Raw genomic sequence first — 15,172 nt, 5'->3', positions numbered from 1 at the left:
TTTTATTCTTGTCATTAAAACAGTGTGTACATACTGGATATTATACATTACGACTGTAAATTATTATTACTATTATTACTTGTTTATACAAATGTTTTCTGCAAACATGCATATTTCCCATCTATCTGCCTGTCTCTGTCTATCTATCTATCTTTAAACTTTACAACTGCTTTAAACTTCAAACTAGTTGAAACTGAAAACCTTCAAACTTAAAGCTTTTAAAAATACTTTTTTTAAAAATTTGCGAGGCTTTTTCAAGCCAACCTAAAGGTTTGTCTACACCTTTTTTCATCTAGTTATTATTATTACTTGTTTCAAAGTTTCTCTTCTCACATGCATCGGAAGGCTGGGGAGTTGTCCGCATGTTTGTCCTTGTTTTTTGGTGTATTTCTTTTGTCTTCTGTTATGTCTCATTTCATTAAAAAAAATAAGAAGCAGAAGAAAAAAAGAGAGGGATATATATATATATATATATATATATATATACAGTAATGCATTTGTGAACCGAGGGAACGACCGTAACAACTCCTTAGTGTACAGTACATTGAATTAATTCCCAGAATTCCCTGGGGCAGCCATGCCTCCTTTTCACAATTCATCTGCTTTTTTTAATGATTTTTTTTTTTTTTTCAGCTTGTGATGGAGTATTGTCTCGGCTCTGCTTCAGACTTGTTAGAGGGTGAGTTCACACTTGAAATGCACACTACACACTCTCAAGTATGCAAGTAGAGTGCAGACACACACACACACACAGAGGATCAGTCATAGTTAGAGCTGTCATGTGTTTGAAGGGCTTTATTAGCCACATCTCAGATGCATGATGAAGCCCATTGTGTTTTATTCCATGTATGCCATCGCGTTCATGTTTTTGTTTCCTTCAGATGTTGGCAACATGAACAGCTTTAATGATAGACTGTTGGTTTCAATTATCGCTCCATATATATATATGTGTGTGTGTGTGTGTGTGTGTGTGTGTGTGTGTGTGTGTGTGTGTGTGTGTGTGTGAAAGAGGAATTTAGAATCTCTAGTTTAACTGCCGTAATGTCATGTATGAGTAATTCAGTCCGCATGGGTTTAATTCAAGGCCACGTTCTAATCGTTCTCAGTCCTGGTCTACATGAGGATCAGGTGTAGTGTCCGTCCACTAAGCATCGCATGACTCTTTTTGAAACTTTTGCTTTTTTTTGTTCTTTTTTTTTAGCACCGTCATAACAAAACCACCAAATGTTCCCATGCTGTTTGGCACATGTTAAGATGTGATTAAGCATGCTGCTTTTATTTTCCAGTTCACAAGAAACCCCTCCAAGAGGTTGAAATTGCTGCCATTACCCATGGTGCCTTGCTAGGACTGGCTTACCTACATTCCCATAACATGATCCACAGGTGAGCCATCGTCTGAATGATTTCTGTTTACACAATGTTAGCTTCCTCTGTGTGTGTGTGTGTGTGTGTGTGTGTGTGTGTAAATGACAGATAAGTCTTTATCTGACAATCTGTTTATAAAGCAAACTTGGGTCATATGTGCTTTTATGCTTACCATAAAGCAGTGCTATTTTTGTTCCCCTTACCTTTGTTTACAGTGACTGTATATACTTTGCAATTTAGTTTTATTTTGTTTTTTTCCCACAAGCATCGACTGACTAGAATGATTAGAAATGGATTGCATTAATTTTATTTTTATTTCAAGTGTGTACTCTTCAGATTTTAAAGTAAAGTACTAATCTATGACAAATCTGCATAACGTTTATTCAGCATACTTTAACTGCTTCACAACACGAGTGTTGAGTTCTTTTGTGTTTTATTAGCTTCTATTATTTAAATAGAATTTGCCATTCATAATTTTGTTTTAAATTCCTCCATCAGATCTCAAACCTGTACTAAAAATGTATAAAATGGCAAATGAAATGCGACAACTATGTCAATACTAAGTTAAATGAAGTCGATCCAATTATAAATTAAAGTTTTTTTGTTGGTCATTTTAGACTTATGTTTTTATTAAAAGGTGGTTGGAATGCACTGCTTTAAATGCCACTCTAAAGATTTTATTTTTATTTTTTTATGTTTATTAATCTGAAGCTTTATCAGATATTGTAATGTAAAATATTTTATAAAGTGCTTGTAATATTGATGCGAGTTTGTTGTTTTTATTTCTACTGTGTTACTATTATCTGTTTTGTTTTAAATACATTGATCTTGGCATAAAAATAGCCATAGATGCTGGTATGGCGATAATATAAACAAACAAATAAATAAATCCTTATTTTTCCTATTAAATATATTATATAAAATATAAATATATTATATTTTTTAATATATTATATTTATATAAAATATAAATATATTATATTTTTTATATTAAATATCAAAGTCTACTCTGAATATCAAAAGAGCTATTTATTTATATATTTTTTGGTATTTTTCTTCTTCAGATTTATAGTGTGTACTCTTTTGTATCAGGGTTTAAAGTACTAAAGCATTATTTTTGAAGGACCAATCCATGACTCATATATTTCATGATTGCATACGGTTTATTGAGCGTGCTTTATTCAACTGCTTTACAGCATGTGAGTTTGTTTTATTAGCTTCCAGTAACAAAGCGCTATTTTTACTTTCATTTTCTCATTTTATTTTATTTATTTCTATATTTTTTAACCCGAGACACCCTTTCATTGCATAACATGGTGATATGATACTACAGTGAGACTATACACTGTCTTTTTTTAGAGACGTGAAGGCTGGTAATATCCTGCTGACGGAACCCGGTCAGGTCAAACTGGCTGATTTCGGCTCCGCCTCCATTGCCTCTCCTGCCAACTCCTTTGTGGGAACCCCATACTGGTCAGTTTCACCGACACTGATGTTCAGGAAGATGATGCATCCTGATGCTCCAGGGTTAATTAGAGAGTTGTGTGTGTTTCTACCACAGGATGGCTCCAGAAGTGATTTTAGCTATGGATGAGGGTCAGTATGAGGGGAAAGTGGACATCTGGTCTCTGGGGATCACTTGCATAGAGCTGGGTGAGGGTCTTTAATTTTGTTTCTTTATTTTAATGTTCTGAGCCAATGTGTCCACTACGATAAGCAGAAGTGTAGAAGCTGTTGTGTGTTGTGACCTTTGAGGTGTGGTCACATGTGCTGTTGCTCTTTCATGGGCGAATTCCATTCATTTCAATGGAACCATCAGTTCCAATAAAGAACCTTTATTTTTAAAGTGTGCTTCTGCTAATATTGCATGCTATATGAGGTGTACTGGGATTTAGTTTGAAATAACTCTGCTGATTAGCATATGCATGTATACTTATTCTCAATCCATGCAATGTGTCACAAATTTCCTGTTTGAGAATTTCAGCACATTTGATGATTTCTTCCACCTCGGCTGTTTTCCAGCTGAACGCAAGCCTCCTCTCTTCAACATGAATGCAATGAGTGCCTTATACCACATCGCCCAAAACGACTCTCCCACCTTACAGTCCAATGAGTGGTGAGTGTCCTTCCACAGTTAGAAACAGAAGAGATATGTATATAATACTCCTACACATCAAACCTGTATATACTCTCTCAACCACACTCTCCTCTCACACTTGAACACACGTCAGTTCTTTACAATTCCTGATCTTGTGCATTGTTGCACAAGCAGACTTTCAGTACCCTTCAACTCTCTGACATGCATTGAAATCAAAGCCTGCTGGTCTTTAAAGCAGCGTTGAGCCAATGTTATTGTTTTCACATTTTTTTTATATGGAGGATATGGTTTTTACACACACACACACACACACACACACACACACACACACAATTTAAACTACCTGTCAAAGGTTTAAGGTCAGTATGTGTGTGTATGTGTGTGTGTGTCTCTTGTGTTCATTTAGGCTTTAAAAAAATGTGAGAGATTATTACAAATTAAAAAATAAAAAATGTTTTGTTTCAGTAGACTTTAAAATGTAATTTAATCCTGTGATGCAAAGCTGAACGGAAATTAAACCAAAAGTTATAGTTCTGAACAGAATTGGGAAAGTTTGAAATGACCATTAACCGGTAAATAAAACTATCCAAAATCTATTTTGATTAATTTGAGTAAAAATGTGTTTTCTTTACTAAGAAAGTGGCAAGATGAAATACAACTATGTTCTGTTTCAAACTTTCACATAGCATCTTTAGGTTATAATAAAATAAAAAGTTCAAATCCAGGTTTTGATTTTCAGAGATTTATTATAAAATATTATATTTTTTTTTTCCCGAAAATGCAATAAATCCGTAAAACGTAATTAATTTTTTATTTTTTTAATGCAATTTTAACACTGTTACATTCATGGGAAGAAGAAAGCAGGAACTGGCGAACCTTTAAAATAAAACTTTCATATAAAAAAAAAAACATGCTATAAATTAATTACAGCAATAAAATATAATTTCATTATGAACCATAACATTAACAACATAACATTAGAGCACATAAATTCTACTTCCAAAAGTGCATTAATCTTTACCATGTTACATTAATTGAGTTGAGTAATGTGTAGTATTAACAAAAACATAAATGGCATTAATAAAAATCGAATGCGATTTTATCTAATAAACGCGATAGATCATAGTTTGTCAGTGATCTATGTCTTTGTGTGTTAAATGCATCTGAATAGTTTCCATCTGAAAGGACGTGATGGAGATTTACCAGTGTTATTATTCACCGAACCAGCTTTACTGACGAGATGTGCATGACAATCACATGCGATTTATCCTGCATCCCTTGATTGTTGATCATGAAGTACAAAGTAGATGAGGAAAACTAGGATGCCGGGTGTATTCGAAGTGCCGCCATTAATGTCTAGAGAGCATGGACTCGCTGCCGTCAACACTAATGTTATCCCATGCTTTCTACAGCTCAAGCCAAAGCTTTTCCTCTGAATGTACCATAGATCTGTTCAGATTATTTTTCTTGGGGATCAATGGGGATGAGATCTGGACTTTGAGTACCAGTCCTTCATTTTAATGTTCCAGCAGATTCCTTTTGTAGTTCCAGCAATAGCTTGTTTCATGGGTATTTAATGCCAACTCAACAAAAACAGCTGAAACCTCTTAAATGCATCAAGTGTTTTAACAATGTTGGCCACCACTGTATTTGTACATGACGTATCTTATGAAAGTGCATGCTACTGTAACTGTAGTTTGTATTTTGTGAAGGTCGGATGCATTCCGGAGTTTCGTTGACTACTGCCTACTAAAACTTCCTCAGGACAGACCCTCCTCGGCAGAACTCATGCGGGTGAGTAATCCGTGCACACAAATGTTCACAGATGCAGGGGAGATTATCATGCCACATAAAAGTCACTCATAAGCATTGCTCATTGACGTCCAAGCACGACTCCTGAGTGGCCACACACTACTGTTAATTCATTCCCACTTTGAGTAACATTCTCAAACACACTTTGTAAACACACTGAAGTACTCATGTGATACTCACACATGGATTGTTACGCTTAGGCTTAGTAATGTAAATTAATGCAGCTTAATCTCACGTTGTGAGACTTTAATAGCATATGATCCGGTTTACATTACAGCTGATAATGGCAAAGAGCTGCAGGATTATGCAGAAAAGCAACACAAGCTTAATTTCTGGAGTTGCATTTCAGAAATGTCATATTCATAAATTGTGCAATTCATAACAAGCAAGAACCGTACAGATGGTTTTGGGTTTTTAACAATGATGCATTAAAAAGAAACATTGTGTAAATTACAAATAATTAAATAAATAAAAATTAACTCTCTTTTTTCAAACTTTGTTAAGCAAAATATTCTGCAAAAAAAAAAATGGTTTCCACAAAAATATTAATCAGTGCAACGGTTTTTAATATTGATACTAATAATAAATGTTTCTTGAGTGTTAAATCTGCGTATTAGAATTATTTCAGAAGGATCACAGAGGACTGGAGTAAAGATGCTTCAGCTCGGCAATCACAGTCATTTCATTTTAAAATTATAAAAAAACAAAGCAGTTATTTTAAATTTACTTTTACTGTATTTTATCTGGTGCTGTCAAATGATTAATCCCGATTAATCATATCCAAAATAAAAGTTTTTGTTTGCATAATATATATATATATATGTGTGTGTGTGTGTGTGTGTGTGTGTGTGTGTGTGTATTCATTATGTGTATGTACACACATGCACACACGTCATAATAAACGCACACAGTACACATACATAATTTTTTGTAAACAAAAACTATTATTTTGGATTTTCTTTTAGCTTTTAATTTTTTTTTCCCCCATTGCACAGCAAATCATGATTTTAAATAAAAAATGTATTCTGTCTGTGTTTTATATTTAAACTATGCATGCATGCATACATACATGATGCTGTTTTCTTAATAGTTATTTAAGCAACTTAATTAATTATAATTGGTTTATAACCATTATTTTAAACATCTTGCACTTGTTTTGTTTCACAGATCTGTTACCTTATACTTTGAATAAATGTGCATTAGTAATATTTTGCTCGATCCGCCCTCTTGTGTCCTCAGAAGAAAAGCCAAAAGCTTTTCTTTACCCTAACTGAAATTATGCATATTACATTTGAATATAATTTAAGCACAAAATACGCCCCTGTGCAGTTGGTGAGTGCACTTCCTCTTTGCCATATCTGTCAGTACTTCCTGCTCTCATGACAGCGGGTTTCTTACTCATCCATCCCTGCTGACTCACACACAGACACGGTTTCGTGTTCAGCCCACGGAGCATGCCTTTTTGCTGTTTTTTTATTTATTTATTTGCTGAGCCAACTACATCCTTGGAGGGTTAATAAAAGGAGGATGAGTTTTCGATTGTGCGTGTCTAACGTAACTAATATAACCATGACTTTCTCTCAACTGAATCACTGGGGCTGTAGGTGGACATATTGCTGCGCGGTGACTGATGGTCGTGATGTCGTGCTGCAGTGGGAGGCTTATGGGTTTAAATCGTTGCCAAAATAAATGAGTGATAGAGTATAGCAGCGCAGTTGGGATATGGGTAATTGTTGGCTGCAGGGAAGCTCTGGATACGTGATCATGAAGGGACAGTGTGTCCAGTGAGATTGGTGTGTTTGCACACTGTGTGGGTCTGTTTGTGTGGGTGCATGCTACAGGTCATGGTTGATCTCTTTGGTAGACGCAGGTAATCTTATTTAGCTCTGAGAGCTTCGGGTTGATGCTAGGCACTCACTTCAGATGGGGTATGGGGGCTTTTCCAAGGGTGCCTACTGGATTTCATCAGATTTTTTGCAAAAACATTACATTAAAGTTTATATATATAGTCATAAAATATTGGTCAAAATTTTGGGATATTATTTAAAGAAGTCATAAAGGCTGCATTTATTTGATAAAAAAATACAGAAAAAAAACGTAATCTTGCAAGATGTTATTATGATATAAAATAATCGTTTCTATTTTAACATCCTTTTAAATGTAATTTATTTCTGTGATGCAAATCTGTATTTTCAGCATCATTACTGCAGTATAAAGTGTCTTCAGAAATCATTCTAATATGATTATTTATTATTATAATTATCAATGCTGGAAACGGTTGTGCATAACGGTTGTATATAATTATCATTATTATTATTATTATTTTTTTTTTTAACTTTGTTGAATAAAAAGTAAAAAAAAAAGCATTTGTTAAAAATATAATTATTTTCTAACAATATAAATCCTTGCTATCACTTCTAAACAATTTAACACATCCTTGCTGAATAAAAGTTTAATTAAAAAAATAAAAAGAATAAAAATGTACTGACCCCAAACTTTTGAACTGTGGTGTATATTGTTAGAAAAGATTTATATTTTAAATAAATGCTCTTCTTTTTTAACTTTTTATTGATCAAAGAATCCTGAAAAAAAAAAAAAAAAGAATCACAGGTTGCAAAAAAAATGAAGACAATTTTCCACACTGATAATAAATCATCACATTATTATGATTTCTGTAGATCATCCGACACTGGGTAACACTTTAAAATAACTGCACACTATTAATCATTAATTAAGCATTTGTAAACCGATAATTCATAATTTATAAAGCATTAATAGACAGTAATAATCAGTTTATAAATACAGATATAAATGCTTTATTCTTGATTTAAAAGCATATCTATAATGTGTAGTTTCATACTTTATTCATGATCAATTTATCATTTCTCAATGAAGTATAGCATTATTTACAAACCAGTTATTTAGTAGTTGCCAGTGATTCATAAGATCACAAGAAATGTAGTAAATTCAGGTAGTAATAAAGCATTTAGTAGTGGTCAGTTAACTATTTATGTGAACTCATCTAAAGTGAGGACTAGTTATGCCTTGTAAAGCATTTATAAAGGATATTTAAAGGCTCAGTTATCTTCTAAACAAAAAACAGAAACAAACACCACACAGTGATACAGAACATAGAAATATTAACAGCCTTTAAATCTCATTTGTAAAAGCTTTACAAGGCATAAATAGTCCTCACTTTAGATGAGCTCACAAAAAAAGTTAACTAACAACTACATGAATTAACCCTGAATTACAGTAGAAATATATGTTAATAAACCATTTATTAACACTAAGTAACTATTACTATATGTCTGAATAAAAATATGTATGAATGCACATTTAAATAGTTTATTTATCATTTACTTACAATTTCTAAGTGATCTTATGAACCACTGACAACTCCTTAATAACTGGTGTGTAAATAATGCTATACTTAATTTAGAAATGATGAATTGATCATTAATAAAGTATGAAAAAACAATTATTAAATACATTATAGATATGCTTTTAAATCAGGTATAAAGCATTTATATCTGTATTTATAAACTGCTTATAAATGTCTATTAATACTTTATAAATGATGAATTAACTGTTTCCTAATGCTTACCTAATGATTAATAGCATGCAGTTATTATAAAGTGTTACCGACACGGAAGACTGGAGTTATGATGATGAAAATACAGCTGCACGTCACAGAAATAAATTAGATTTTAATGTATATTAAAATAAAAATGTTATATAATAATAATATTTCACATTTTTTTCCTGTATTTTTGATCAAATAAATGCAGCTTTGATGAGCAGAAGACAAAAAATAGATCTGATCCCAATCTTTTTATGGTAGTTTGTGTGTGCATGCATGCGTGTGTGTGTGCGTGTGTGTGTGTGTGTGTATACAGTATATGTATATGTAGAAATGTAGTGTTGCATCATTTGCTCAGCAATTCAAAATAATCCACAAGTAATCCAAACCAATCCAGTCCATTAAATAACATCATGTGACGTGAAAGTTCAAGTACAAATACAAGTCCAGAATCCATAATATCATTGATTAAGAAACAAACTCATGTATATTGTGGATGGCCTGCGATTGGGTAAATTTTCAGCAAATTTGAAGGTCCCATCTAAAACCTTTGTTTTACTGACTGCGAAACCGCTTCAGATGATTCAATGTGAATCGATTCAAACTGTTTTTATAACTAATTTATCTAAAAGGAAAGAACGGATTCAAAATAATGATTCATTTACTAATAATTATAAATTTGGGTCATGCATGATCAGTCCATAATACCTCAAGACCTTCCTTCCAATCTTCTTAAGAGGTCATTAATCTGAGTCTAGCATCATTTATTCTCTTCCCACTATTTGCTGTTCCCAACTGCGGTCATAATCTCACACGAGGTCTCTGCTCTTGACCCACGGAGGTCTGTTTCGTTTGAGAACGAGCCGTCAATATCACTCACCAGCTGATCAGATTATGTCATTTCTTGCATTTAAATGGGATAATCCTGTAGATTAGTTTCCTCCCGGGCTGGTCAGTCACAGATGTGCGTTTAGAGAAGAGTTATGTGTTATCACCGAGCTGTTAGCTGTAACTGACTTCGCCGGGTTTAACGCTTGAGCCGTTTGCTTTAACCCGCTCGCAGCACAGACGTGACCCTATTAAACAAAATGTGTTCTCAACTCAATTTGTGATTCCTCTCCAAATCACTCTGAGAGTCTAGAGTCTAGTCCACCTTAAACAAGTTCGGAGTTTGGTAAATGTCTCGTATGCTCACTAAGGTTGCATTTGCTTGGTTAAAAATACAGTCAAAAAAAAGTTATGTGAAATGTTATTATAGTTTGAACTAAACATAATTTATCCCTGTGATGGCAAAGCTGAATTTTCAGCGTCTTCACGGTCGCATGATCCTTCAGAAATCCTACTTTCTGGTGCTCGAGAAACATTTCTCATTATTATAGTGTTGAAACTCTTGTGCTGCTTAATATTTCACCGTGAAAAACTGAGAAATAGAAAATTAAACCAAAGTGGATTTATTTAAAACAGAATATTTTAGAACATCGTGAATGTCACTTTTGATCCATTTAATGCACGCTTGTTTAATAAAAGTATTCATTCAAACTTCATCAAACCCAGATTTACGAATGGCAGTGTGCAAGAAAGTCTCAGAAGGAGGGTTTATGGTAAGGGAAAAACTGCATTGCATACGACCAATTAGTTTTCAAGACTCATGGTTTGTGGTTGTGCGAGCCCAGTTAAGATGCACGCATGCAGCAGCTTGAACTCTCCAGTCGATTCGCTTTTTATTTCCATTGAGGAGGTGAGATCAAGTCCACATTTAGCCAGCCATGTCAGAAACCGTCCTCCACGTGGCATGTGTCCACTCGAGGCCACATTACACACAAGCACAGACGAAATATGTAATTCGGAGCACAAGCAGAGTAATCCGGCATGCTGAGAGGATTGAGACGTGGGTTTATTTAATGGCAGTTAAACTGCATCATGCTTAACATCCAAATGCTTCTCCTGAAATATTAGCTTTTATAAAATGCACGCATTTTTGTGATTTCCAGGTGAACACAGAACCAAATAAAAACACACTTTTTTTTTCATAAATTGAATAAAACCTAGAACCCAAGGGGTTATGGACAGAAGCTGTGTTTATGCATTTGATCACCACACATGGGTAAAATTTCACAAACAATATTAATTTCACAAGTGCCCTCTTTGTCCGTCCCAGCATGAGTTTGTGAGGAGAGAGCGTCCTCTGCGGGTCCTCATCGATCTGATCCAGAGGACGAAGGATGCGGTCAGAGAGCTGGACAACCTGCAGTACCGTAAAATGAAGAAAATCCTGTACCAAGAGAAACACAACGGCCCAATGGGGGAGTCTCAGGAAGACGAGGAGGTGGGTTCAGAAGCGAGTGTCACACACACACACACACACACGTTGACTTCATAAGTGTCTCTGTGAGTTCCTCAATGGTCAGCGAGCTTTCTCTTGTTGTACACAGCAGATTTGGCACTGACTCTTACTAAAAAATGTCCTTTACGTGTTTGCAGCTGACGCTTTAACAAAAAACTAAGACTACAGATGGATTTGGTGTCTGTCGGTTTATTTAATGGATGTAAAGGGCCACAATTAGATTTAAGGGTAATAAACTAAACTTGACTACATTATAAAGAATTAACTTGTCAGTGTCAACTAAAGTATATTGTACTAAACTGAGGTTATATGATGCATGTACTATACTATACACAACCACAGTATATGACAAACAGTTATGGATGTTTTCAGTATATTTGTAGTTTTATGCACTTTACAAAAATGTAACATTGTAAAGTGTAACAATAGTTTAGTTTTTTTTTTTTTTTTTTTTTTTTTAGGAAATTAATATTCAACAAGGATGCATTAAATGAATCAGACGTGAAAGTAGATATGTTAACATTTTGTAAAAAAAAAAAATATATATATATATATATATATATATATATATATATATATATATATATATATCAAATTCTTTTTAATTCTATTCATTAAAGAATCATGGAACAAAATGACTACTGGAAATTCAGCTTTTTGCATTCACAGAAATAAATGACATTTTAAAACAGATTAAAATAACTTAAATTGTAACAGTATTTAAAAAAAAAAAAACACTGTTTTTAATATATTTTAACAAGTAAATGGACCTTTGGGGAGCATAACAGAGGCTTCTTTCAAGAACAATACATCATAAAAAAACTGAACGTTTGATATTATATAATATATTGAAATAAACATAAGATATAACTATATACTATACTAAACTCTGTGGGACTATACACTATTTTGAACAACACTGAACTATGAAGTGACTCTCAGTGATGAATGTATCTCTGTTCATCTGCTGTTACAGGCCTAGCAGTGAGGTAAACAGGGGTTTTCAGTACGGATGGTGATCAGTTTCTCTGTTTTGCACAGGATGGAGATCAGGCAGGGTGTAAGATGAACAGTTTGGGCAGTAATCACTCCATCCCCAGCACCTCGGTGAGCACTGGGAGTCAGAGCAGCAGCGTTAACAGTCTGCAGGAGGTGCAAGACGACTCCTGCTCCGAGCTGCACCACGACTACGACAGCACCCTCGAGTCTCCCACTTCCAAAAAGGTCTCAAACACACGCACAGTGCTTAAAATGCATTGCACTCCTTTTCATTTAAATGCTTACCATACTTGCATTGATGCAATGTATGTGTCCCTGGAGCACAAAACCAGTCATACGGGTCACTTTTGTGGAATTGAGATTAAAATAAATAACTTTCCATTGATGCATGGATTGTTAGGATATGCAACTATTTGAGAATCTGGAATCTGAGGTTGCAAAAACATCTAAATATTAAGAAAATCACCTTTAAAGTTGTCCAAATTGTGTTCATGGCAATGCATATTATTAATAATATTAAAAAAAATGCATAATTATGACCCATGCAATGTATTGTTGGCTATTGCTACAAATATACCCCAGAGACTTCAGACTTGTTTTGTGCTGCAGGGTCACATATGCCTTCCAGTCCGTTCCTATGATTTTCTCTCTCAGAAGAACTGCTTCTTACAGTTTTAATGGTACACTCAGTCTTTCAGGCCACAGAGAAGGTATACTTAAAGTTATTATTAGATTGAAGATGAAAACGTTCAATGGTGCTCCTCTCCACCAAAAATGCAAACTTGTGCTTGAGACTGCAGCTAGTACATACTACAGGCACTAAACATGCTGTTCTTGGTGCTTATCTGACAACACTCAGGTTAATTCACTTCACAGTTGTTAGTAACAGTAATAGACATTTGACAACAAATCACAAAGGCTGTGATTTTAATATAATAAATATATGAACATTCGTAAACGGTAAGTGTACTGTAAAATATTTTTATTGTAATTTATCTTAAATATCTCATTAGTAATATCTCTTTTGCAGTATTTTTCTTGATAATGATATTAATAATAATTGTTATTGTTGTTATAATTGTCAGGCTGACTTAAAATCACAAGTTGTGAGTCCCTACAAACAAACAGCCAACCAGATTTTTTACAATAAAAAATGTATTTTCTCCTCTAGTGCTTTTGACAATCTCTAAAAAGTGTCATTTTTTGGTGCTTTTTTTTTTTTTGGTTAATGAAAACACTATCGTGGAGTTTTTCTTTTGCTGTTTGAGCCAAAGGGAATGCAAAAAATATATATCTGTGTTTCCTCTCCCATTCACTGCTGTTCAAGTTAACCCTTCCACTGCTGAGAAACACAGAAATGTGAAAAAGATCCATTAGCGTTTAAAGAAAAACACTTCAAATCATGCTCAGGTCAAAGTGTCTAAATCATTTTTGGTCCCAATTGTTTCTAATAGTCCACTGTATGAAGAGTTTTTGATTATAAAATGTCACTGTTCACTTTATTTTCCTATCCTCACTTACAGTACATTAATGAACTATAGTGTCTTGCACCAACTATTTAAAAAAATATATAAAAATATTTCTGGTGTCTGAATCATTTTCAGTTTGACTGTAAACTCTGGCTGATTTGATGTGCTTTTCGTCCTCAGGATCATCAGTCTATCCGTGAGGACCTTCTTCATCGGGACCAGCGCTCGGACCCGAGACCGTCCTCGTCAGAAAGAGCTCCGGCTCAAAACTTTAAAAACCATGAGCGCTTCACCACCATCAAGTCGGCTTCACTGGTGAGGAGAAAGAGTGACATCATCCTTACTGTCATCCTCTCATTCCCCTCCTCTCCTGCTCTACTCATTCTTTTTCTTGTCATCCCTTTGCTTTTATACACTGTGGTCATTTCTCTCAGTGTTCTTTGCCTCCTTCAGAAAACACAGTCAGTATCTGACTCACAAAAATAATTTATTAGGCAGTTGAGCATGCAAAATAATCCGTTGTGACACAACCACTTCCAGTCTGATTGATGAATGAATGGAGATCAAGGGCAGGCGGTGTAGTCGATCAGTGTGTTTGGGTTAGATGATGACGTCACCTGTTTTGGCTCGGTTTCTCTGGAGCGCGAGCGCCCTCTAGAGGCAGACGAGCGCAGTGGACTTTGTCTGCTACTACAGACACATCACTCATATCAGATGAGCACAAAGGAGTTTGGCTACAGTAGGTTTATATACGGTTTAGTTATTAATTATATGGGTTTTATGCTTGCATGGAAGGAGACTTAAGGATCTAGGGTAATGCAGGGAAAGAGAAGAGCTGTAGAGGAAGGGTGAGCTGTAGAAACAAAGTGAGACAGGAAAAAGGAAGGAAAGCATATGTGAAAACTGAAAGCTGAATAAATAAGCTTTCCATTGATGTATGGTTTGTTGGGATAGGATGACAATATTTGTCTGAGATGCAACTATTTGAAAACCTGGAATCTGAGGGCGCAAAAAAAAAAAAAAACTCCTTTAAAGTGGTTCATATGAAGTTCTTAGCAATGCATATTACTAATCAAAAATTTAGTTTTTATGTATTCACGGTAGGAGATTTACAAAATATCTCCATGGAACATGATCTTTACTTAATATCCTAATTATTTTTGTCATAAAAGAGAAATGTATAATTGTGACTCATGCAATGTATTGTTGTCTATTGCTACAAATAAACCTGTGTTACTGATGACTGCTTCTGTGCTGCAGGGACACAGATTGAATTAATGAAATTAATATGTCGATGCATTGGCATAGCTTTTGGTTATGGAAAAGGGAATGTGTGAATATCTTAGGTTTGTTACAGATTGTAAAATTAAATGTAGAATCTGATAAATCTCACGTGTCGTTTTTCACAGTGTGGGATTATATTGGCTCCTGCATGCATGCATGCTAAAAACAAAAGTGCAATGCCTGTCGAACACTTTGGTGTCAGCTTCACACATGTTTAC

The 15,172-nt window shown here is 34.5% G+C and overlaps 1 protein-coding gene across 2 annotated transcripts in view; it reads left to right on the top strand.

Moving 5' to 3' along the window:
* Window positions 1-15,172, top strand: part of LOC113048951 (serine/threonine-protein kinase TAO3-like) — a 49,840-nt gene that overhangs the window by 26,098 nt on the left and 8,570 nt on the right. For both annotated transcript variants that reach the window (XM_026210934.1, XM_026210933.1), the window contains exons 5-13: window positions 634-679; window positions 1,287-1,383; window positions 2,725-2,838; window positions 2,927-3,018; window positions 3,388-3,481; window positions 5,176-5,257; window positions 11,017-11,184; window positions 12,244-12,426; window positions 13,851-13,985. In XM_026210934.1, the coding sequence (XP_026066719.1) occupies window positions 634-679; window positions 1,287-1,383; window positions 2,725-2,838; window positions 2,927-3,018; window positions 3,388-3,481; window positions 5,176-5,257; window positions 11,017-11,184; window positions 12,244-12,426; window positions 13,851-13,985 (1,011 nt within the window). The remainder of the gene's footprint in view (window positions 1-633; window positions 680-1,286; window positions 1,384-2,724; window positions 2,839-2,926; window positions 3,019-3,387; window positions 3,482-5,175; window positions 5,258-11,016; window positions 11,185-12,243; window positions 12,427-13,850; window positions 13,986-15,172) is intronic.

Source organism: Carassius auratus, chromosome 30, assembly GCF_003368295.1.
Source record: "Carassius auratus strain Wakin chromosome 30, ASM336829v1, whole genome shotgun sequence".
Taxonomy (NCBI): domain Eukaryota; kingdom Metazoa; phylum Chordata; class Actinopteri; order Cypriniformes; family Cyprinidae; genus Carassius; species Carassius auratus.
This window is presented reverse-complemented; position numbering and strand designations above follow the sequence as displayed.